This window comes from Pristis pectinata, chromosome 18 (genome assembly GCF_009764475.1).
Source record: "Pristis pectinata isolate sPriPec2 chromosome 18, sPriPec2.1.pri, whole genome shotgun sequence".
Classification (NCBI taxonomy): Eukaryota; Metazoa; Chordata; class Chondrichthyes; order Rhinopristiformes; family Pristidae; genus Pristis; species Pristis pectinata.
In genome coordinates, this window is record NC_067422.1 from 15,792,912 (window position 1) to 15,816,714 (window position 23,803).

General features: G+C 38.1%; 1 protein-coding gene across 2 annotated transcripts in view; it reads left to right on the forward strand.

Moving 5' to 3' along the window:
* The first annotated feature begins 2,633 nt into the window (after positions 1-2,633).
* LOC127579794 (cAMP-dependent protein kinase type I-alpha regulatory subunit) overlaps positions 2,634-23,803 on the forward strand; it is a 37,025-nt gene continuing 15,855 nt past the window's right edge. The window contains exon 1 of one of the 2 annotated variants that reach the window (XM_052032728.1): positions 2,634-2,706. Coding sequence is in view for 1 of the 2 variants with exons in the window: in XM_052032727.1 (XP_051888687.1) it covers positions 15,771-15,941 (171 nt within the window). In the remaining variant the exon portion in view is untranslated. Of the gene's footprint in view, positions 2,707-15,391; positions 15,942-23,803 lie in introns of those variants that run through there. The other variant, XM_052032727.1, reaches the window with a different exon arrangement.

The following is a 23,803-nucleotide window of genomic DNA, read 5'->3' on the forward strand; positions in this document are numbered from 1 at the left end:
CTAATTATTAATTAAAGATATACAATAAAGTAGAATGTCCATGTGTCCCGCGCATTGCTCAGTAACGAAACAAACTAGAGATCTGAAAATTAGCATGTAAATTAGCTTTAGCATAAGAATGTGCACTTCACTTTGAGTTTTTCTAAGAGCCCCAGGCCCTCCATAGCCCAAAGGGAACCTAACGTTAATTATCTGCATTGAGATTTTGAGGTACTAAATATTAGGGTGGATCTGACCTAAATACTTCTGGTCTGCCTGAACTATAAAGAGAAACTGAAAATTGGTGCACCGAGTTTCTGTGGAAGACCAGTAATGATTTAAACCAAATAGATGAATATATCCAAGAGAAAGAACCAAGTTCAGTGAAATACTAGAGAAATACCTCGCATATTATTAGAGGCTGTTTACAATGAGCAGGGAATCATTTGTTTTTGGATGCTGCTGTTGGAATGGGGAAAACCTCCATATTAATCTACTTTTGGCTAATGTTTGGAGACAAAACATGATTGCCTTGGACATAGCATCATCAGGCAGGAAGAAATCTGCACATTCAGCTTTTAAACTTCCTTTTTCAATTTGACAGCTTTGGAGACTCCAACATGAAACATTGGTCAGAGAACTACAAAGGAAAAAATTCTAAAAGATTGCAAACTTATTGTCTTGATGAATATATGATGGCTCATAAATCAGCCATCATTAGGTCAAACATTGCAAGATCTTAGACACAATAATAAACTAATGGGAGGTGTTGCTTTAGTGCTAGCTGGAGATTTTCGTCAAATGCTACCAATTATTCCATGAGTACTAAAGCAGATGAATTTGAAAGCCTGTATTAAAGAATTATATATTCAGGAAAATGTTGAACAATTACACCCGTAAGCAAATGTGTGAGCTCATTTGACAGGTGATCCATCTGCTAGAGAGTTTGCTTCTAATTTACTCAAATTGGGAAATGGGGAAATTAAACACAAAGACTCAGCAGAACTGATTTTGATGAAAAAGTTGGGCTGATTTGTGACATCGCTTCATGATCTGATCAAGCTGTTTTCCCACATGTCATTCAACGCTATTTGAATTATCAATGGTTATGTGAAAGAATAATTGTAGCACCAAAACATGATGCAGTGCAGGGCATGAATAAAGACATTCTTTCAAAGCTTCCCAGACAACCTGTACATTATAAATCTATTGACAGTGTGACAGTCATCAATGAGGCTATATACAGTATTTTCCTGTTGAATTTTTAAACTCTCTGTCACCACCTGCTGTGCCATCATGCTCCTCAGGAATTTGGATCCACCAACACTGCAATGACACAATATTATCAGTTCAGAAATTACTGCCACATGTAATTGAGGCTGCAACAATGACCACAACAATGGCTGGTAATACTGTTGAAGAAAATGTCTATTATCCCATCTGATCTGCTTGTTCAATTCAAACAACCTAAGTTCCCTGTTTGCTAGAGTCATTAACAAGGTACAAGGATAATCATTAAAGGTTGTTGGCCTTAATCGCAAAATCCAATGGATTTCTCATGGTCAGCTATATGTTTGTTGCTTCAAAGTTGGAGACAAAAATAATCTGTATGTTTTTACACTGGATTCAAAAGAAAGAAATATAGTGTGTTCTGAAGTGCTTCAGCATTGAAATCAAGTAAGTTTACACATTGTGCAGAGGTACATACCTACTTAAAGAGAACTATATTGAAAGTACTTTTTGTATACACATTTATTTTCAGGGTGTATGTTTTTATTGGTAACTTTAGTTGAACTACATAATTCAACCTCAATGGAATAATTATATATTTAAGTTAGAAGTTATTTCATTTACAAGGAGTATTATAAAACCCGATTGCATGGAAAGAAATGCAAACATCATGACTGACAGCATAATAACCCAAGCAATGCCAAGTGTAGCAGCAAATTAATAATATAATTAATCTCTAATATTGCTTTGCTCTTTATTCTTGGTGACGGTCTTTAAACATCTCACCCATGCACTCCTGAAGCCCCTCCCCAAACATTTCCATTTCTTTACCCGGCTCTTTGCTTGCAAAAGCCTCCTCAAGCCCACTTCTTCGATAAAACTAATGGTTATCCCTCCTAATTGTTCCTTTCCTCTATCAGCTTATTTTTGTTGCATCCTTTCATAATGTATTTTGGGATCTTTTGCATGAAATGTTTCTTAAACTCAGATTGCTGTTTGTGTAACTGCTGCAGTGACAATGGTGCCTTTGCTTTGATTGCTGTACTCTCATACCTGCAAAAGCAATAGATGTTGACATTTATTCAGACACAGAATTGCTGCTGTTGTAAGCTTCAGTTGACTTCAACTGCTTTGTTCCACATAGCTTTTCTTGGTGAAGATCTCCTCACAATGCACCTTTATGAGGGTGTACATATCCCTCACTTTTCTACAAGTAAATTGAACACAGATATGACTGCATCTTGAAGCTTAGATCCCAAAGAATCTATAGCAGCATTGAGAACACCCATGATGTTGGAAAAGCTTTCATTCAGGTATCTGGCCTACATAAATGAAGTCTTTTCAGCAGACATCAGTAATTATGCAACATGCGGAATAGCAAATTATAAGAGAGATGACTGGTGTTGCAAGTCATGACTCACATGGGAGTTTGCAAGGCGTTCCTAGTTGCTGGGCTCCTCTCACAACCAATTGCCTTTTAAAGTAAAGTGCACAAAGGTAAGTGTTGCTGTTATAATAATGTTTGAAAATAAACTGCCTGGTTCTACTTCTCATAAAACTTAGCATAGTTGTCCCTGAGCAACCAGTATCTCTCTCGTTGATTAAAGGTAAATGTCACTTGCTGTATTTCCTCATTCTTAATACAATGTAATTTTCCTATGGTGTATGTATGTGTTGGTGCTTGCTTAAACTAAGTGTGGCAATAGTTGCTGCTAAAGTATGTGATGTCATTTGGGTGTACTCGATGGCCTGCTGAATTCTTCTTACTCTGAAAAAGGTAGATGGTACATTAGAAATGTAATCATTTGGGAACTGTATAGTCATTATAAGTATTTTCATGTGTTTGTCCATTATGCATATACATGTTTACTTATCCTATGTTAATATGGTGAATGTTGAGTAGGTTCCACACTCTCCACAATTTCCAATGTCTCAATACCTTCTAAAGGTATCTTCTTGGATACATTATTAACAGGAATCAAATTGTTTATTGTCATAGAATCTATCCTCTTACACAATAACTCCCACTTGCATTCCCTCACCCCACCTGCATGCACAACAGCAGAAGGTATTGAAACAGGGGAAGTCTAAACCCTTTTTTCATCATTATATGTTGCATTGCTCATGGTTCTATGCTTCTCACTTTATATAATACTTCACTTGTTACTTCCTTGTTAACATTTTTCTGCATTAGTATAGTACCTATTAATGATTACCAGTTTTATTCATATACATACAGTAAATTCCCAGGTGGAATTTCTGTAGAGCTCCTCTGATTTCTTTTTGGTGGAAAGTTGGTGGAAATCCCATTGTAACCAGACAGTGAGATGAGCAGAATGAGTGTGAGAATTATCTGTGGTTCTATTTACAGTAGTATCTACTTCCTTTCCTTAAATGTATACAGTTTCTTCCCAATCCTAGGGCAGATCTTCTGAGCAGTTTTGACAGTGTCCTTTCTGTCAGTGGTAGTTGGTGTCTCATTAACACATCTGCAAGCCTTCCACCACCATCAAAAATGTGCTGATACTTCTGTATGGAAATTTCAGCACTTTTCAAACCCTGTTGTTAAATCAGCATTTTCTTGCTCGTCATTTTCATTCTAAATTGCATACTTCAGGGCTAGATTAACATACTTTTTGATATTTATATTTGTTAAGTGATTATTTACTGCTTGAAAATCTGTATTATGAATGCATAATACATTCTCACAGTTCTATAGCCACTAACAAAATCTCTTTCTCACAAATTGCAGGAATGGTTCCCTCAGGTTCCCTCTTGTAATGCTAATTATGCTGAAATATATTCATTTTTCCTTTTTTTTATTAGTAAGGTGAATATCAAGCTTATTGTTCTTAACGATCACAGCAGCTAACCTTGGTTTATCTGAAATTATGGTCTTTTAAAAAATTTTACTGCTGACTTTTGATCTAAAATGAACATGTTATTGGGCATTTTGCAGATCATCAGGAATGCTTCCATGCTACATTGTGGTAACAAGTGTTAGCCTGGTGATAATGATGCAATCTGTCTGATATGGAGGCTTGTTGGCTAATTAAAACCACAGGCAGCCAAATGATTGCTTAAATCCCATGCAGAATGTGGTGCAATAATTGTTATTGCCGTAGATAGAATATGGATGCATTAGGAATGTGGCCTTTGTGACAGTTTAATGCCTCATTGCCTCATCCAACTACATCTACTAATTGGTGATAATAATATTTTTTATATAATTAAACAAAATCTTAATTAAATTTTCATGATCTGATTTTCTAGGTCAGCTATTATTTTATTTATTGAACATTATAGTGAGTGAAACATAATTTATTCTCACAGAATACCACATTGTATGATGTGGCTCAAATTGTTCCCGTTCAAGGAATATCAGATTGTTCCCATATATCAGGATGCATCTTATGGTGAGGTGCACTAAAATCCTAATTTTAGCTCAAGCCATGAATCAGGTGAGCAGCATAAGCCTCTGATGTTTTTGAGATGATGCTAGAAAGTTTTTACTTTCAAGCTGCATTTTCAAATAAATCCAACTGACCTAATGTGAACAATTTCCAGTTTTACTCCCAAAGTCTACTTAAAGCAGATTGCTTCTCTTAAAGCAAGGTTGTATTTATTGCGTGTTTTTTTTAAATTGGGAACTCTTGAACTGGTTTTTCCTGCAGAGATGAATTGTAAGAATGTTATTCTCTTTTTTGATACCTCCTTTGAAATCTTAATAGAGGAAGTAAAGCAACAAAGAAAGCAACTGTTCTCCATAAGCCATCTTAGTATTGCACAAAATTGGCCTGGATAAAGATGGCTAAAAGAGTCAGAGTTATTATCGTCACCTCCCAGGCCATGGCTCAATGACATCAGAAGAGTAGCAAAACTGAATATAGCACTTACAGAGGATTATAAAGGATTTGCAGCAAAGAAACCGGTCTTTCAGAGCAACCCATCTACCTCGGCATTTATGTTCCCTTATTTCCTGCTCTATCTATGTAACCCTCTATTCCCTTTGATATCATTTGCTTGTCTAACCTCCCCTTAAATTCATATACGCTATTCACTTCAACCGCTCCCATAATGAAAGTGCTTCTGAATTCTCTATTGGATTTCTTGATAACTATTTTGCATTGATGGCCTCTACATATACATTCCCCACAAGTAGAAACATTGTCTCTCTAGGCATGCTATCAAAACCCTTCATAATTTTAAAGACCGCTATTAGCTCACCCCATCACTCCCATCCCCACCCCACATTAGCACTATTTTCTCAAGAGAAAAAATGGACCACTAGGCTAAACACAAGTGGGAGGAAAAGTATTTATTTTATATTTCAAAAACAAAATGTATCCATAAAAGTATGTACAAGAAATACAAAACAATACCTGGCTTTCTCTACACTTGCAGATAATTCTTGATATTTATATCTTCTATCTACAGACTTGCTATTTACATATATCACAGGTGGATCAAGAAATGGTGCCATATCTGCACAGTTCAGTCTAAATAGGATCGGGATATCATAAAGTTAATATTTTTGAGACACCGAAGTAGTAAGAATCTGTACTACACTTCTACATTGTAATAATATTGGCCACTTAAGGCAATGTGTTGTTAAGGATTAGAATGCTTCTTTATGAGACTAAAATTAAAGTTATTTACTGTGATGAATCTAGAATGTAGATTTATTGGCATTAAGAAAATTTTGAGATGGTTCGAAAGTCTTCTGCATATGACCTTTACAGGCAACAGATGGAAAATTCATCCCTTTAGTTTTGAATCAATTTGAACCCAGACTTCAGCAATTAAACTTACAACAACTCATCCACTTCCCATTTCCTCTGCAAAACTTATTTCTGTCTCACACTTTACTCAGAACATAATAAATAGGAGAAAGAGTAGACTATTTAGCCTATAAATCTACTCTTCCATTCAATAAGAACATGGCTCATATTCTACCCTAACTCCATCTTCCCACTCCACCACCATATCTCTTAATTACTTTAGCATCCAAGAATGTATTTGATGTCTTGAATATACTTGATGACTGAACAATCACAACGTCTGTGGTAGAACACTCACAGCTTCACAATCATTTGAATAAAGATATTTCTCTTCTTGTTGGTTCTAAGAGGGTGATCCTTTATTCTGAGATTGTAGCTCTTAGTTGTAGTCCTTCATCCTGGAGAAACTTTCTCCCAACTTTCATCCAGTCAAACCCCTTAAAAAATGTAATAGTTTGATGAGAAAATGATATCTTTCCTGTATCACATGATCCACATATATAAAGGACCTGCTGTCCTTCTATAGCAGCAAATAATGTTCGAATAAAATTTAAGTCTTCGTTCAAATCAATCATCATGTATTACTGATAGCCAAATCCCTGTATATTGATGGGTTCCTGATTTGCCATCTTAACAGGTATCCCAACTTTCAAAATCCCATTCCAGAGATATACTGCAGGAGCTGACATTTCCACTGCTCCACTTCTTCCTCCACTGCTGTATGAAATAATCTGCCCACGTGGAGATACTAAAGGCATGGTTGTGAATTTACTGTCCGGAAGGCTAACAAACTTCTTAATGCTAAAGAAAAGGGTTTTCTTTCCAAACTATGAATAAAATTGCTCTTTTCAAATATGCATTTTGCTGAGGTGCATTTTTTTAACCTCACAATGAGAGAGGGAAAAAAAATCAAATGCACCTTCTGTAAGGATTCTCCAATGTTTCTCAAGCTGATAACTAGCCACTTAACGGACACAAATAGTTTAATAATACAGCAACGGATAGTGATTTGATTGGGAGATAAGTTCTAGTAACACTGAGGTAGAACACACTATTAGCATTCTAAAGCTATATATTGCAAGACCAAGGCCTCTCACAGCATTCTGCATTAGTTACACTTGCCTATGGATACTTAGGTTTAAAAAAAACTCATATAGTTAAATTGTTAAGTTGGTAAATTGGTTTATTATTTTCACATGTACTGAGGTTCAGTGAAAAAATTTGTTTTGCATGGCATCGATACAGATCATTTCATCACATCAGTGCATTGAGGTTGTACAAGGGGAAACGATAACAGAATTAAAATAAAGTGTTACAGTTACAGAAAAAGTGCAGTGCAGGCAGACAATAAGGTGCAAATATAATTGCTGAAAATGTGAGTTGATAACACATCAGTGAGGTCAACAGGATAGACAATGCATCCCAATGAGATTTAAGGGTTTTAAAAAACAGTAAAGGAAGGGATGGTGAGAGTGAATTCAATTTAAATCAGGTCCAGAAAGAGAAATAAAAAGAGTAAAAAAAGGAAAGATAAAAAAAACAAGAAATGAAAAGTAAGATTTTTTTGACATTTTTAAAATCTCCTTGAACAACTTAAGTAACGAAACTCATAACTTTTTAATTCATGGACAATGTTAAGTGTATTTACACTTCTTTATCGATCAGCTTAAATTGTTATGTAAGGTACTGAGTCCATAAAACATAATAGATTCATTCAGTAGCCATCTTGTCTCCCTCAATTCAGTCCAACAACAATAAAAAAATTCCGTATCTTTTTTTCTTCTTCTATTCTTCTTATGCAGTACCCCAGGCTTGCTTCCACTTCATTTTTGAGTGGAGGATGCCTGCCCATGAATTCTTACAACAAAGGATGCCTTTTATACACCAGCTATTATGCAGTCCTGACAAAGCAAAGCCTTGATCTAATGAGAAGGAGGTACATTCACACATATACACACACGTGATCTCATCCTCATCCTCTTCTTTGGTCCTGTCGCTTATTCATCTCCTTTTTGCTTCAGTTCCCTCTTCCTCCCTATCTCTGTATTGCCACCTCTAACTGCCTTCATCTGACCCCTCCCTCTCAGCTCCCTTCTGTCACCTCACAATATTCTCGCTCCTTGCTGGCTACTTGCACTCTCACAGAATCAGGCCCAAAATTGCTACCAATCACCTTCTGCAGGGCAGCTCCCTCATCGCCAGTTGCCCTCACCTCTTGCTCCAGCAGCTGTCCTGCCTGAAATGTATGGTCTTGCCTGAATCCCACAAATATCTCCAAGAAAACCTCAGCCAATCACTCTATGCCATCTGATATTGGCAGATCATGGTCTCCCAGTGCTCCGCAGGCAGATTGGTGGGTGCCTATGCACCATTTGCCAGCGAATGGTGCAAAAGCCAGCATCATCACTGGCACTAATTGAGGTCTTCAGAAAGTAACAAATGTGTAGTGACTAACTTGAAAGTAATTGGTGTTCCCTTTAAATAGTGCTGGTGGGATTGTGTTTAAGGACATGTTTGCTGGATGACTGAACTTCATATTGGCAACTAACAGCCTCACCAATATAGCAATTGTCTGATGTACTGCAAATTTGCAAACTTATTGAAACTAGCTTGGACTTGTATTGCAACACGACTGTGCACTATGGCTAAATTTGCAAAGCTGGACAAAGCAATAGAGAAGATAATAATGTGCCACTAATTTAGTTTTTCTCAGGATGAACTAAGTTTGGGGAGCTGAAATCTCCATCATCAATCAACCAAAAAATGAGTGTGTGAAAAACTTAGGACTATTCTTGTAGATGCCTTTAGATAAGAAAATCAAAAGGCATGAGAAAGAACAGGCCAGTTGAAAGTGGTTTTGACTATAACTCTGTTTTAATATATTCTGTAAACCATTCCTTTTAAAGGTTTAGATAAACTTTTTAGTATATTAAAGTCACTTAAATCTAATAAATAGTAGTCAATCATTTTCATATTATGACTGAAAATTAAAAGTTAAGGTACTGAAGAATTGTGAATATTTGAAGTGCAAATCAGGGTGATGGGTATATGGAAGGAGCTGCAGAGGAAGTAGTAGAGGCAGGAACAATTAAAACGCTGAAAAGACATTTGGACAGGTACGTAGATAGGAAAGGTTTAGAGGGATATGGGCCAACTGCAGGTAAATTGGTTTATTGGTTTGTTATTGCCACGTACTGAGATACTGTGAGAAGCTTTGTTTGCATGCCATCCAGATGGATCATGCCATATACATTAAGGTAGTAAAAAGAAAACAGAATGTAGAATATAATGTTGCAATTACAGAGAAAGTGCAGTGCAGTAGACAAATAAAGACAAATGGGATTAGCTCAGATAGGTACCATGGTTGGCATGGGCAAGTTGGGCCAAAGGGCCTGTTTCTGTGCTGTATAACTCTATAACTCCATGACTCTAACTGCAGACAGAAACATTTTGTGTGGAGGTGCAGAGGAATTACAGAGAAATTATCCCATGTGTGTTATTGGTTCAGGTAACAAGTAATTCAATGACTTCCAAAACAGTGAAAATTCATTGGCTGGATTCACAATGCATAGGAACAGACCTGGTAATGCAGTTACCATACAAAATTTGCTTTATACAAGATAAATGTGCTTACAATATTGTTTAATTATTTTTATCTGTTTGTTTGTCTCTTTGTATACTCAGCTAGAGATTCAGAAGGTTCCTATATCTTTTAAACTAAAGCAATTTTTATGCAACTTTAACCATATACCGATTTCTTTATGTTTAATGTAAATGCTATTGTTGAAGATGAGTTAATTTAAACATACATGAACATGTATCTCAGTTGCTCAATTGACCTTATCTTAAGTGTGCTTGTCTCCAGGTGTGCCTGCATGCATACATCTTCATACATAATACTGATTAGTACCTTGTATGCCTTTAATCAAGATGTAATCATCCATATTCTGCACACCCTACAATCACAATTATTGCTTGTGTCAACATTTAACTTTGGAACTACTCATGTAAACCTCCAGAGTTATATCCTAGTTGTAAACATTTACCTGTAACGATATAGTTGTCAGCTCTTGCCAACAGGTGGCTCTGTGAAACAAGTTTCTGAATTCAGTTGGGATCTTGCAGGTGTGACAAAAATTATTAGTTCATTAAACAACTTCACTGGAAGTCCATTATAATAGCGTGTATTTATATTCCATGTTTAACATAGATGTGCTTCGCAATGATGTGATCTAAGTGTGGATATTGAGCTTGCTCAGAAACGTTTATTTTACAGATGGTCTAAGAAGAGGGTCTGAAAGCTGCACTGAGAGGCTTAGGCAGCTGGAAGCTTCTAGTATTAGTTGTTTTTATTTGTTAATGAAATTAAGATATTGCTGGAAAAACCTGCATTTATTTCCCTCCCTAATTGTCCCTAGAAAGTGGTGGTGACTGTTGGAGACCTACAGATGAAGGAACTCTGACAGTGCAATTGGAGATAGAATTGCAGGATTTTTATCCAGTTACTATGAAGGACCTGTGGTATATTTGCAAGTTGGTTTAGTGTGTGACTTGTAGGAGAACTTGCTAGCGCTAGTGTTTCCAGAGAGTTTGTACATTTGAGAGGTGTTGTCAAAATAGTCTTGCCAAAAAAGTGCAGTGCATTTTGGAGATGATCAACGTTGTAGCCATGGCACATTGATGGAAAAGAGAGTGAATGTTTGAGCTGGTGGATTTGCAACCAGTCAAGTGAGCTGTTTTTGCCTTGGATGGTCCCAGGCTTCACTGTTGCTGAAGTTGTACGCATCTAGACAAGGGAAGAGTCTTTCATTATATTCCTGATGTGCCTTGCAGATGCTGGAAAGATCTGGGGAGGTAGGATATCAATCAGCACAGTATATACTGACCTTAAACTGCTTTTGCAGCCAGAGTGTTTATGTAGATGGTCCAGATATTTCTGGTCAATGGGGATATGCTACTCCCCCTTCCCATGCAACCCCCACCCCAACTTCCCCAAGGAAATTGATGGTGGGGGACTCAGCAGTGCAAATAACAGGTGCTTTTCTTATTGGAGATGACATTGTTCCTTACTTGTTTGGTGTGAATGCAACTTGCCTCTTATCAGCCCATTTTGGACTTGCTGCATGCAGGCTTCATTTTGTGAGGCGTTATGAATGGAATTGAACAATATGCAATCATAAGTGAACAACCTACCTTTCTGTCCTTATAATGGGAAAAAAATCACTGATGAAGTAGCTGAAGATGGTTGGGGCTAGAACACAAGCCTGAAAAACTCCTCCAGCACAATCCTGTGGATTAGATGATTGACCTCCGACGGTCGTAAACATCTTCTTTTATATGAGGAATAACACCAGGTTTGATTTCCATCGACTTTAGTTTTACCAGGGTCCTTTATGCCATACTTGTTTCCTTGCTGTTAAGGGCTCTTACTCTCACTTCACATTTACAATTCAGTTCTTTGATCCATATTAGGATCAATGCTGTAACTGAGGACTGGAACCAGGTAGTCCTGGCCAAAGCCAAAATAAGCATGAGTGAGAAGGTTATAGATCCAGATGAGTACGAACTGTTTGATAGCACAGCCAAACAGTCATATTACAGTACTTGATAACTGCACCGTACGGGACATACACAACAATTTTCCACATTGTTGAGGTGATGTCAATGTTGCTGATGTACTGGAACAGCTTTGCTAGAGGTAAAGTTTTGATCCTATAGTTGCGATGTTGTCTGGTTCCATTTTTTCTGCTGTGCCTAGTGTTCTCAGCTGTGTTTGGTATTACATGGACTGAAGTAGCTTCTGAAATGGTGGGGATCTCAGGAGGAAGCTGAGATGGATCATTGATTCAGCACTGGAAGAGATAGAAAATGCCAGAAGTGGAGGAATTGAGGGTTTGGGAATGGGTTAATGCTGGCAGTTCCAGAAGTTGGTGTGTGGAAGGCCATGAAGAACTTTCAAAATTAGGGTGAGAATTTAAAATCAGAAGCCTGTCAGTAGGAAAATACTGGAAAATGTGCAGGGTTTGATAAAAGATATTTTGGATGAGCTCAAGTTGCAGGGTGAGAGGGTGAGAGATGGGAATCAGGTATTGGTATATTTGAATTTGGTGGTCAAAAAGGTGGATGAGGGTTTTAGAAGCAAGTGGCTTGAGGCACGGTAGGAAGCAAATGATGTTGAGGAGGCCAATCTTTCCTCTTGGCTACAATTTCCAATTCTGGCAATATCGCTCCAATAATGATATAACAAAATAGGTGCCAATACTTGGACCTGTCTGCAGCAATGAGATCTTATACTTGATGATCTGATGTAACAGGGTATTCGTTATGACAAGACCAGGCCTGAAGCATTTTATCAGGAAAAGGACCCTGGTTGGAGTTAACCTTCCCTACTCCTTTCTTGTTGATCATGCCTTGCCAGAGAGTTGCATCTCTCTCTGTCCTGGTGTTGAAGTTGACCAGGAGGGTCAGATTGTATTCTTTTGGGATGCAGACCAGGACTTATTCAAAATCAGTGTAGAAATTCTCCTTTGCCTCATCTGAAGTTTCCAGAGTTGGGATTTATGAATTTATGACCTGAGTGTGTTGCACTCACTAATTCCACAGACCAGCTTATTTTGTTGTGATGCTCATTCATTCACCACTTCTGTTTGAAGGCGAAAGAGATAGAAAATGCCAGTTCTAGAGAACTATCCACTAACCCATACTTGCTTTGCTGTCAAAAGTCTACTTAAAACCCACATCTCTACCTTCACGTCCTCACGTCCAACCAGAGCAACAGGTATAGAATATATAAACAGAGAGGTAATGCTGGAACTATGTACAAAGCATTCCTCTTCTGGCTTGCCGCTCCAGAAGAAGGTGTAGTCTTGTTCTTTAAACTAGTCATTTCCTGCCCATGCTGTCTCACTTAGTGCAGTGATGTCAATGTCAAGGTGTCTAAGTTCCTGAATTATGTTTACAGAGCAGTGTTCAGATCTGTTATTATTGGGATTGTCCACAACAGTTCTGAACTTCAGATTGAGGAGTGAAGTTGCCTGTGAGTGGTTTCCTGTAATATGAGGTGGCTGTTGCACACCAGCTACCACACAGGCTTCACAGAGCAACACCTTGATACTGGGGCAAGGTGGACCAAGATGACTGAACACTAGGCTCTGCTGTATGAGTATTGATGCTCACATATAGGTGAACATATGCTTTTGTTTTGTTCACAAATCCTTAAAGGCAGAAAGACAGGTCAATTAAATGTTGAAAAACAAATACAGATGCTTTCCTTTATTAGGTGAGGCAAAGAATGTAAGATCAGGGAGGTTATGCTAGAACCGTATGCAACTTTAGTTAGGCCGCAGTTTGAGTACTGTGTATTATGTACAGTTCTGGTAACTGTGTTATATGAAAGATGTGATTGCATTGGAGTGGGTGCAGAGCAGATTCATGAAGATGTTGCCAGGACTAGAAAAAAGAGGAAAGATTGGACAAGCTAAGGTTTCTTACTTTGAAACACAGGAAGCTGAGGGAAGACCTAAATGAAATGTTTCCAGCCTGTTTCCATGCTGTATAACTATGAATCTATGGATCTAAATTATAAGGGGCCAAGAGAGTGTAACTAGGAAAAAAAACTATTTTTCTTAACAGGTGTCAAAAACCCAGGGCATTAATTTGGAGTAATTAGTTGAGAGATTAGAGGGCATTGAGGAAATATTTCTTCATCTTAATCACAATTAATCAGCACTTGGATATGCACTTCAAGACCATGACCTGCAGGGGTATAGACAATGCAGGAGAGTTGAATTAGGTTGGATAGCTCTTTTTTCAATCGGCATAGGAATGTTGAACCAAAGAACTCCTCTGATGCTAATTTTTTTTTTGAATCAGTGAATTTGTGAATGTGGAGGTAGTAGTCATTCCAAAGAAAAAGTATGAGAGTAAATCTTTACTGGGAGAAGAACATTAGAACTGGTGTCAAAAGCAGGGCCTAATGTCCATACAGTTCAGAATGTGCATCTAATAACTGACGCTTTGTAGGTTAACTCTAGGGTAGGGTATCAAAAACAAGAGTGTATAGGCTTAAGGTGAGAGGAAGGAATTTTAATGGGGATTTGGGGGGTAAGTTTTTTTTTACAATGAGAGTGGTTGATATCTGGAATACACTGCTGGAGGAGGTGGTGGAATCAGATACAATTACTATGTTTAAGAGGCATTTAGACATACACTTGAATAGGTGAGGTATAGAAAGATACAGGGAAATGGGATTCGTGTAGGTTGGCAAAAGGGTTAGCATGGATGTCATGGGCCAAAGGGCCCATTTCTGTGCTGTATTGCATGCAATGTATTTGCGTATTTGTAGTTCAGAATGCATATATGTTTATTTAATATGTGGATTTTTTTCACATATGGGAAGTGGTGAGCATTCTTCCACATTGCTGTCTGGTTGGGAGGAACAACACTTTGAGCCAACAATAATAAAGAAACAGCTAAGGGGCTAATTCAAAATGGTGCATGATTTATAAGAGAACTTGGAGGATGGTGTTCCCATGTGCATCCCAACTGGTAAAGATCACAGCTTTGGAGATGAAGCCTTACAAGTTGCAAATTACACTTTGTAAATGGCATACACACTGTTGGGACTGCAGAAGGAGAGTGTAAATGTTTAGGGTGGGGAATGGGGTGAAGTCCTGATGCAGGGTCCCAACCCAAATCGTCAACTATCCCTTTGCCTCCACAGATGCTGCTTGACCTGCTGAGTTCCTCCAGCAGTTTGTTTTTATTTTGCTGCACATTAAGTAGGCAGCTTTGTTTTGCATGGTCTTGGACCTTTTGAGTGTTACACTCATCCAGGCAAGAGGAGGGTATTCCACTACATTGCTAACGTTCCTTCCAGATGGTGTAAAGGTTTTGGGGAGTCATTCATCTCTGAATCCCCAGCCTCTTGCATTAATGACTTGTGGTCCATGATGACACCCAGGACAATGAAGACAAGAGTAGTCGGGGTAGATGCACGGTAGTGCAGCAGTTATCGTGACGCTATTACAGCGCCAGAGACCCAGGTTCGATTTCGGCCACTGTCTCTAAGGAGTTTGTATGTTCTTCCTGTGTCTGGGTGGGTTTCCTCCAGGTGCTCAGGTTTCCTCCCACATTCCAAAGACATACAGCTTAGGAAGTTGTGGGCATGCTATGTTGGCGTCAGAACCGTGGCGACACTTGCGGGCTGCCCCCAAGACACTCAATGCAAAAAGATGCATTTCACTGTGTGTTTCCATGTACAGGTAACTAATAAAGAAATCTTATCTTGTGGGCAGATAAACTGGTAAATTATTGTCACATATGCAATATCCAGCTTGTGCACCCGTGACCATTGCAGCATGCGAGGCACATTTCTACGTGCAGGCATGGAACGGTGATGCAGTGAGAGCAGCCTGATGTGTGCATGGGCAGCCTGCCGTCCTCGCCTCCCCTCCCCGTGGCTGGGCGGCGCTGCCGAGAGCGAGGCGGATTGACGTCAGTCGGCGCGGCTGGTTTCCGGTGAGGGGTGACAGTGACGGTGACTGGGAGCACTCGCCCTGTGCCGCTGCACAAACGGGGCCCCCTTCAGCTGCCCACTTTGAACGCTCGGTTGGCCTCAAGTCGCTGCCCGCCCGCCGGACGGAGGGAGGAATCGCCTTGCTGTCCCCGAGTTTATATATTTTTTTTGTTTTGCCGGGGGAGGCGGCGGCGGGGGTGGCGACTGGTCGCTCAGGGCCTGGCTAACCGGCGGTGAGAGGGAGCGTCGGCTGGGTGGTTAAGATGGCGGCCGCGGGGAGCGGGGAAGAAGAGCGCAGCCTGCGAGAGTGCGAGCAGTATGTCCACAAACACAACATACAGCAGGTCCTCAAGGACTGCATCGTGCAGCTCTGTATCGCCAGGCCCGAGAAACCCATCACCTACCTCAGGGAATACTTCGAGAAACTCGAGAAAGTGAGTTTGGAGTGCAGTGCGTTTCCTTTCCACGCAGGGAGCAAAAGTAATCTTGTTTTTGTCGTACTGGTGGCAAACGTTGTTGGCCTAACCTGCTGCCTTGCGCATCTAATATGGGGTGGTTAGTTGGAGAACGTGTTGTGCAATGTAAACATTGCAGGCATTAAAGGGGAATGGGGGGGGGGGGAGGGGGTGGTGGGAAGGGACTTGTTTACGTTTTTGCACAGTTTGCTCAGCCCGGTGGAACAAACAGTAAAGCAGGATACGGGTACCATGGACAATAAATTGTGATAGTCACAACATGCGGGAAGGCACATACAAACAAGGTTAAAACTGAGGGTTTCTCGGCTATGAAATAAAACTGTTATCTGGTTAACTGCAAAAGTACGATCTATAGTCCACAAATTCGAATGGTGTATCTTAGTTAGACCCTTCAAAGATCAGGAGATCATTGCACTTGGAATTTAAGTGAATGAAATGTGCATCATTTATATACAGTTGTGGTATGGTGAAAAATTAAAATCTTGCTATTTCATAGAATTTTCATGGTGATAGTCTGCTTTTATGAATTCCCAGTCCTATCCAGTCATAGCCTACAAATCTGAACTGTCACCTTTTGCTAGCTTTCATTGGCTCCCTCCAATTTCATATGTATGCTAACCCTTGGTGACCTCATCCAAAGATCATGTTTTACTAGTGTATTCTAACTTACCATGACACTTCTGAAATCTCTATTGCCTCTATATTTTTGAATACTTTGTTCATTATCCAGTCCTTGTTAAGTCAACATTTCTTCACTTAAATATTGTGGGGTGGAAGAAAAAGCCTTTAATTTACCTTTAATACCTTATGTATGCTTGCTTCTGTTCCCTCTTGTCTTCTGCTATGGTTTAAACTATATTATGTGCAACCATTGCATCCAGTTAGACTTTAAATTAAGACTTGCCATTTTATTTTGAGTACTTCCAGATCTTAACATTAGACATCTCCACTCCAGTTCTATCTGCTGTAGAATCTCATAAAGATGTTTTAGAGTCATAGAAAGGTAGAGCACAGAAATGGGCCCTTGGAATAATCCAGATTATTCCTATCCTAACCCATTGTATTGTCCCCCAGATTTCAGCACTCATCTACACTCTAGGAGCAATTACAGTAGCCAGTTAATTTACAAACCTGAACATTTTTGGGATGTGGGAGGAAACTTGCACAGTCACTGAGAACATGCGAACTCTGCCCAGACAGCGTTTGAGGTCTGGATTTAACCTGAGTCGCTGGAGCTGTGAGACAGCTGCTTTACTAGTTGCTCCACTGTGCTGCCTCATTACCTCCAGATTATTTCAATGTTCTGTCTGGTCTCTTGTCTTTTCACCCTCCTTAAAATTGCTCATCTGAAACACTGCCTTCCGTGCTTTCACACCAAGACCTGTTCAGTATCATCCGTGTGCTTTCCTATGTATGCTGGCTTTTGGTTCATCACCGTTGCAGTGATCACTCTCTCAAATTCCTTCATGGCCTTCACCCTTTGTCCTTGCAACACTCTCACGTTTGCATTCCTCTGATTCTGGCCTCATTTCTCCTTCATTCGTCCTACTATCGATGCTTATCTCTTCTGTTAAGATTCTAAGCACTATTCCCACGTCGAAACCTCTTAAATTCCTTCTTGGCACTCTTTTTAACAAACCTTTAATCTCTTGTCTCATCTGTCAGGTAGCTGATATTTAGTTATGCTCTTGTAAAGTCCTTGGTAATGCTTTGTGGTATTAAATACTGTATATATGTAACTGTCATCTCTTCCGTGAAGTTTAATCTACTGATTTTTTGTACTGAGATCTAGCAACTTTGTTATTTACTATTATTATGTTAACATATAATTGCCATTATCTCTATATGGTAAATAACATTATTTCCTTGGGCTTAGAATAAAATCAGAAAATTGAGTATTAAAGAAAATGTAGTTTGATTTCCTGGGACTCATATCTCTTTATGTAGGTGACCTGTTACTTTATATCTCTAACCCGGACAAATCTATCCCCGCGGTATTATCACTACTTGCTCAGTTTAGTGTATTCTCTGGTTATAGATTAAATCTTAATAAGAGTGAATTTTTCCCATGAAACATGCAAGTCCCAATTTAAAGGCAATCACCATTTAGATTAGTGACTGATTATTTTATGTACCTGGGTGTTAAGATTACCAAGAAACACAAGGACTTATTCAAAGTTAACTTTTTTCCTTTAATTGATTATGTTAAACAGTTATTTACTAAATGGTCCCCACTCTTTATCATTGATTGGCTGAATTAATGCAGTTAAGATGAATATTTTACCAAAATTTTTGTATCTCTTTCAGGCGATTCCAACTCTTATCTCGAAATCCTGTCTTGACACTATTAATTCTAAAATTCTTTCATATATATGGCAGAATAAAAACCCAAGGTTAAGTAAGAAATATTTACAAAAATTAAAGGATGGTGGTATGGCTTTGACTAATTTTAGATTTTACTATTGGGCAATTAATATTAGATACTTAATTTTCTGGGCACAAGATTTAGATGCAATTCACTGCCCCTGCTGGGTACATCTTGAGTGAATCAATGCAAGGATTTTCATTAGTTTCTATTTTAGGAGCTTCATTCCCTTTTGCACTTACTAAATTAAGTAAACAAATGACTAATCCAATAGTTAAATTTACAATACGGATATGGTTTCAATTATTGTTAATTTCTTGGATTGAATAAATTTAATTTATCAAGTCCTATTCAATCTAATTTTTTCTTTCAACCATCTAGAATTGACTCAGCTTTTTCCTTATGGAAAATGAAGGGAATAACATGTTTCCATGATTTATTCATTGATAACTTTTTTATCTTTTGAACAGTTGTCTAATAAATACAATCTGCCTAGATCACATTTTTTCGATATTTACAGATTAGAAGTTTTTTAAAAGTTACTTTACCTTCTTTTCCGATGCCATATAAAATTGAAATTATGGAAAAAATTTTAGGTTTTAATCCTTATCAGAAGGACCTGATAGCAATAATTTATGATCGGATTATGAAAATACATTTAGAGGAACTTGATAAAATTAAGAAAGAATGAGAAAGAACTCCAGATACTCTTACCCACAGAGATGTGGAAGAAAATTCTTCAGTTAGTTAATACATCTTCAATGTGTGCTAGACACTCTTTGATACGGTTTAAGGTGGTTCACAGGACCTGTATGTCCAAAGACAAGTTAGCCCATTTATATCATATAAATCCTATATGTGACAGATGTAATTCGAAGGTGGCTTCCCTGACACAAATGTTTTGGTCTTGTCCCCTTTTGGAAAAATACTGGAAAGACATTTTTAACACTATTTCATCTGTATTGAACATTGATTTACAACCTCATCCTATTACTGCAATTTTTGGGTTACCAATGATGGAATCTCGCCATTTATCTGCTTCTGCTCGTCGTATGATCGCCTTTGTCACATTAATGGCCAAGTGATCCATTTTGTTCAAATGGAAGGATCCAATACGTCCCACCACTTTTCAGGGGTTTTCTCAAACTATAGCATGTTTAAACTTAGAAAAAATTAGGAGTGGTACTGTTGATCCTTTGCTTAAATTTGAGGAAGTTTGGAGTCCATTTATTCAATACTTCCATTTGATATGAGCTGACCTTTTTCAGATCCCTCTCAATAACCCTTGAATACAGAGGAGTGGAGTTGACGACATAATTTTTTTTTAATTGAAGAAATATCGGTCCAGTTTTTTTTCGAAGTTTTTAGTTTCTTTTGGTTTATTTTTTTTGATTTGGGGGTTCTTTTCTTGTATAATTCTCTTTTCAATCTTTCCTTTTATATTATGTTCACTTAATAAGTGAGCAAGAGGTCTAGATTACTTATTTTTACTCCATGATTTTTTTTATATATATTAACTGTTATGATTTTTACCCTGATCTCTGCACCATATGTATTATTACTAATGTTATATATATTATTTTGTACTAATCTGAAATTAATAAAAAGATTGAAAAAGAAAAAAGGAAGTTTGATTTCCAAAACAGTAAACAAACAATATTTCAAACTTTGTCACAGAATGAACTTGGGGAAATCTTCAGTTTTGCTTCTCTTAAAACCTAGTGTTGTCAATAGCACTGAATAAACTTGGATTGAAAGGCAAAAAAAAACTGTAGATGCTGGCAGTTTGAAATAAAAATGCAAAATGTTGGGAATACTTGGTGTGAACCTTGAAAGGTCATTGACCTGAAATCTTAACTTATTAACTAAACAAGATTGTGAACGAAATTTGAGGTAAATCTTCTTTTCCTCTTTCCAATTACAATGGCTTAAGAAAAAAAATCGTGAAATTTGGCTGGCAGCCTAATTAAAGTAAAACAAATTGTAATTAGTAATTCTAAGAGGAAATGGTGTCTGACATGGTATACCTTTTAAAATATGATAAAACATTTGTCAGTCATGCAGTTAATTGGATGTCTATATTTCACTAAAACTTAACATGCAAAAACATTTTCACTGTTTAAAGTGAGAACTGATCAAGTCATGCTTCTTGTAATCAGAATTTAAAGAACCTTGTTTCTGCAAGATTTAAATCTAAGACAATAAATTGAAATACTGGAACTTCTCAGAAATAACTTGTATGGTGCTCATCAATTTGGGAAAATGGAAGTAAGATGTAGCTTGCAAATTTTGCTGATGAACTTTCATGATTTTGTAGAATGTTTAGTATTTTAGCAACTGACTTTTGTTTTAAGTTTGTCTTTCTGGTATCACGCATAATTAATGACAAAGCTGATTAATTTATGATACATAAGGTATGATAAGTTTGTAGCACGATACATTGGTTGATGAGCTGCTCTATGTTCTAATTGCATCAGATTGATGGTTAGGAGTTGATTGTATTGATAGTTAACAGGTTGTTGTTTTACTTTGCAGAATTACTACTGGTTCTTGTCATTGTACAATTTGGAGCAGATTTGCTTGTATACCAGAACATTGTCTCAATATTTTTTAAAACTTCAACTGTCTGCACAGAAAGTTTGCCGAAATGTTGGATATTGCTGGATTAGCATGTTACATTTTTAATCCATTTAGCATTGATAAATTGGGTGCAATTCTGAGAAATTCTCATGGAATAAATACTTTTACAGATTGTTCATTTATTTACATTCTGATTTTTTTTTTCCCTAAGGATACAGCCAGCAATACCAAGACACTACAATAAACTGGTATAACCACTAACAAATGTGTTACTGTGTTATAGTTTTGGATGCAAACATTACTTCATTGAGTTGTGCTGTGATGTTAAGAAAATATTGTGCATTAAATACTGTTTTCTCTGAATCTGTCCTTGATTTTTAAACTTTTATTGAATCCTAAATACAAGGTCATAGGTGGGCCTGAGCTAATGACGTGGCATGTGTTGTTGGCTATTGGTGAGAATGATTGGAATTTTGCAGTGATGGCTATTATTTCCTTGTGATGGTAAAGGGTTTTTGTTCATTTTTTTTATATTCAGAGGGAAGCAGGGCTGAATTTTGACTTGTGCCTTGGTAGTGTGAGAAGGCCTGCACGGCACCACTAGGTTCCAAATTAATATATTTTTGAAAGCTTTGAATTTGTTTAAAGTTCTTATATAATTTTAGTGCATGTGAATTGGTATGGAAGTGGTTGGTCATTGTTTGTTGGAGAAAACTTGAATGACCGGTGATTGGGTCGGGGTTAGGAAGGTAATATTTGGAAAGTTAATCTTAAAGGCAGGTGCTTATTAGGACTGAACTGCCATTATAGATGACAAAACCATATACCCAGCTTTTCCATTTGACAAAGCATGTAAAATGCATCTGAAATTTTTATTCACTTTTGTTTTGGAATGTGGTCTTTGCTGGCAAGATTGGTATTATTGCCCTTCCTGTAATTGTTCTTGGAAAAAGTTGTGATGTTCTAGCTTTCTCAGCTGCTGTCCTTTTTAATGAAGATATTCTCAAATTGTTATTGACTAATCAATTTCTGGATTTGAACCTAATAGCCCTGAAGGAATGGTAATGTATTTTCAAGTCAGGATAGTGAGTAACTTGGAGAGTAACCTGTAGCTGGTGGTGTTTCTTTGCTCTTGTTGCCCTTGCCTTCATTGGTAGAAGTGTTCGGTTTGTGATATGCTATTGGAGTAAAGTACGTAAGCAACTGCAGTGCACAGTACAACACTGATAGTGGAGGGAATGAAGATTAAGGATGCTGGATTGGGTGCAAATCAAATAGATAGCCTTGTCAAGGTTCTTGAATAAGTGCCATAATTGGGAAGTATTTCATCACAGTCAGACTTTGGAATATCTGGAGTAGGGCCACTTGCTCTAGGCTACCCAGCCTCTGGCCTGCTATAGTAACCACCGTATTTATGTGGTAATCTCAGTTGGGTTTCTGGACTGTAGTAACCGTCAGGATGTTGATGGTTGTGTATATGTGTGGGCTAGAGGACATGGGTGAGAAGGAGGTCGGTGATGAAATACTGTCAGGGTTATGTATTTTGACTCTCTTATTGGTGACAGTTGGTATGTTTGGGACATTAGCCCAAATGCTGATTATGCAGCAAGATCCAGGCATAGGCATGGTCTATTACATTTTCTGCAGAGTTGTAAGTGGAATTGAACAATCACTGAGCATCCCCAATTTTTATCATATGATGGAATAGAGATCTTGTGGCAAAACACAACCTTTTATTAGTCAAGGATATGACTTAAAACTGGAGTGTTTTCCCCTTGATGCTCCTTGACTTTTACTCAGTCCTTGATGCCGTACTCTTTCAGAGTGCTGTCACTCTCGTGTCATCTCTAGTCAATTTTCCACATTGTCGAGTAGATACCACTGTTCAGATTTATATTTTAAGAACTCTCCTAGAGGTAGAGGTAGAGCTAGTTCTGGAGTGTTTGGGTGTTGTCTGGTTTCATAACCTTCGCTAAGTACAATGCTTTTAGTTGTTTCTTGCTAGCACATGAGGTGAATTGGATTGAAGATTGGCTGTCAGGAGGAAACTGGGATGGATGGTGCATTCACCTTGATGACATGATGTAGGTTAATGTTAGTTTTTCCTCTATCTGCTACTGACCCTGTCTTGTGGCTGTTCTTCAATGCCTATATTCAAGTGCGACATTAGTAGTGTCATCACGGATCAGTTCCTGAAGTTATCCCCTCAGTACATTCTGTGCCCTTGCATCTTTCAGTCTTCCTTTCAAGTATAGTGCACTGATTCATCAGCTGAGAAAGGAAATGGGTGATAATAAGGAAAAGATTTGCCTGCCCATCTTTGATGTACTGTCATAAGCTTTGAAGGATTAGGAGTCAATTTTGAGCACTCCCAGGGCGGCTGCTACTTGTATACTTAGGGTACTGATAACTTGGGCAAGTCTGGTCTGCTGGGACAGATCATAGTTCTGTGATGGAGTCTTAAGACTGTCTGGCTTTGTCCTTGTAATTTAATGAAATGTTTATGATGCAACAGAGTGGCCTGCTAGACCATTTCAGAGGGCAGTTAAGAGTCAGTGACAATGGTGTTGATCAGGAGTTGGATATAAGCCAGACTGGGTAAGGGGGGCAGATTTTCCTTCTCTGAAGCAGCTGGGCTTTTACATGATTTGGTGATTAGAAAATGTAGGTGGTTTGCAAAACGAATAGGTTCTTGGCTGTTGCTTGGCTAAGTTCTGGAAACTGACTTATTGCACTGGATGCCCAAAGTGTTGAAGGGAACCATGAATTGTATTTCCAGTCAAACCTGCAGCACTTGTGTGAAATTGCTGCTAGACGGTTCCTTCAAATAACTGAGAGTGGTGAAGTGTTTCTTCTTTCTCATCCAGTTTTATAT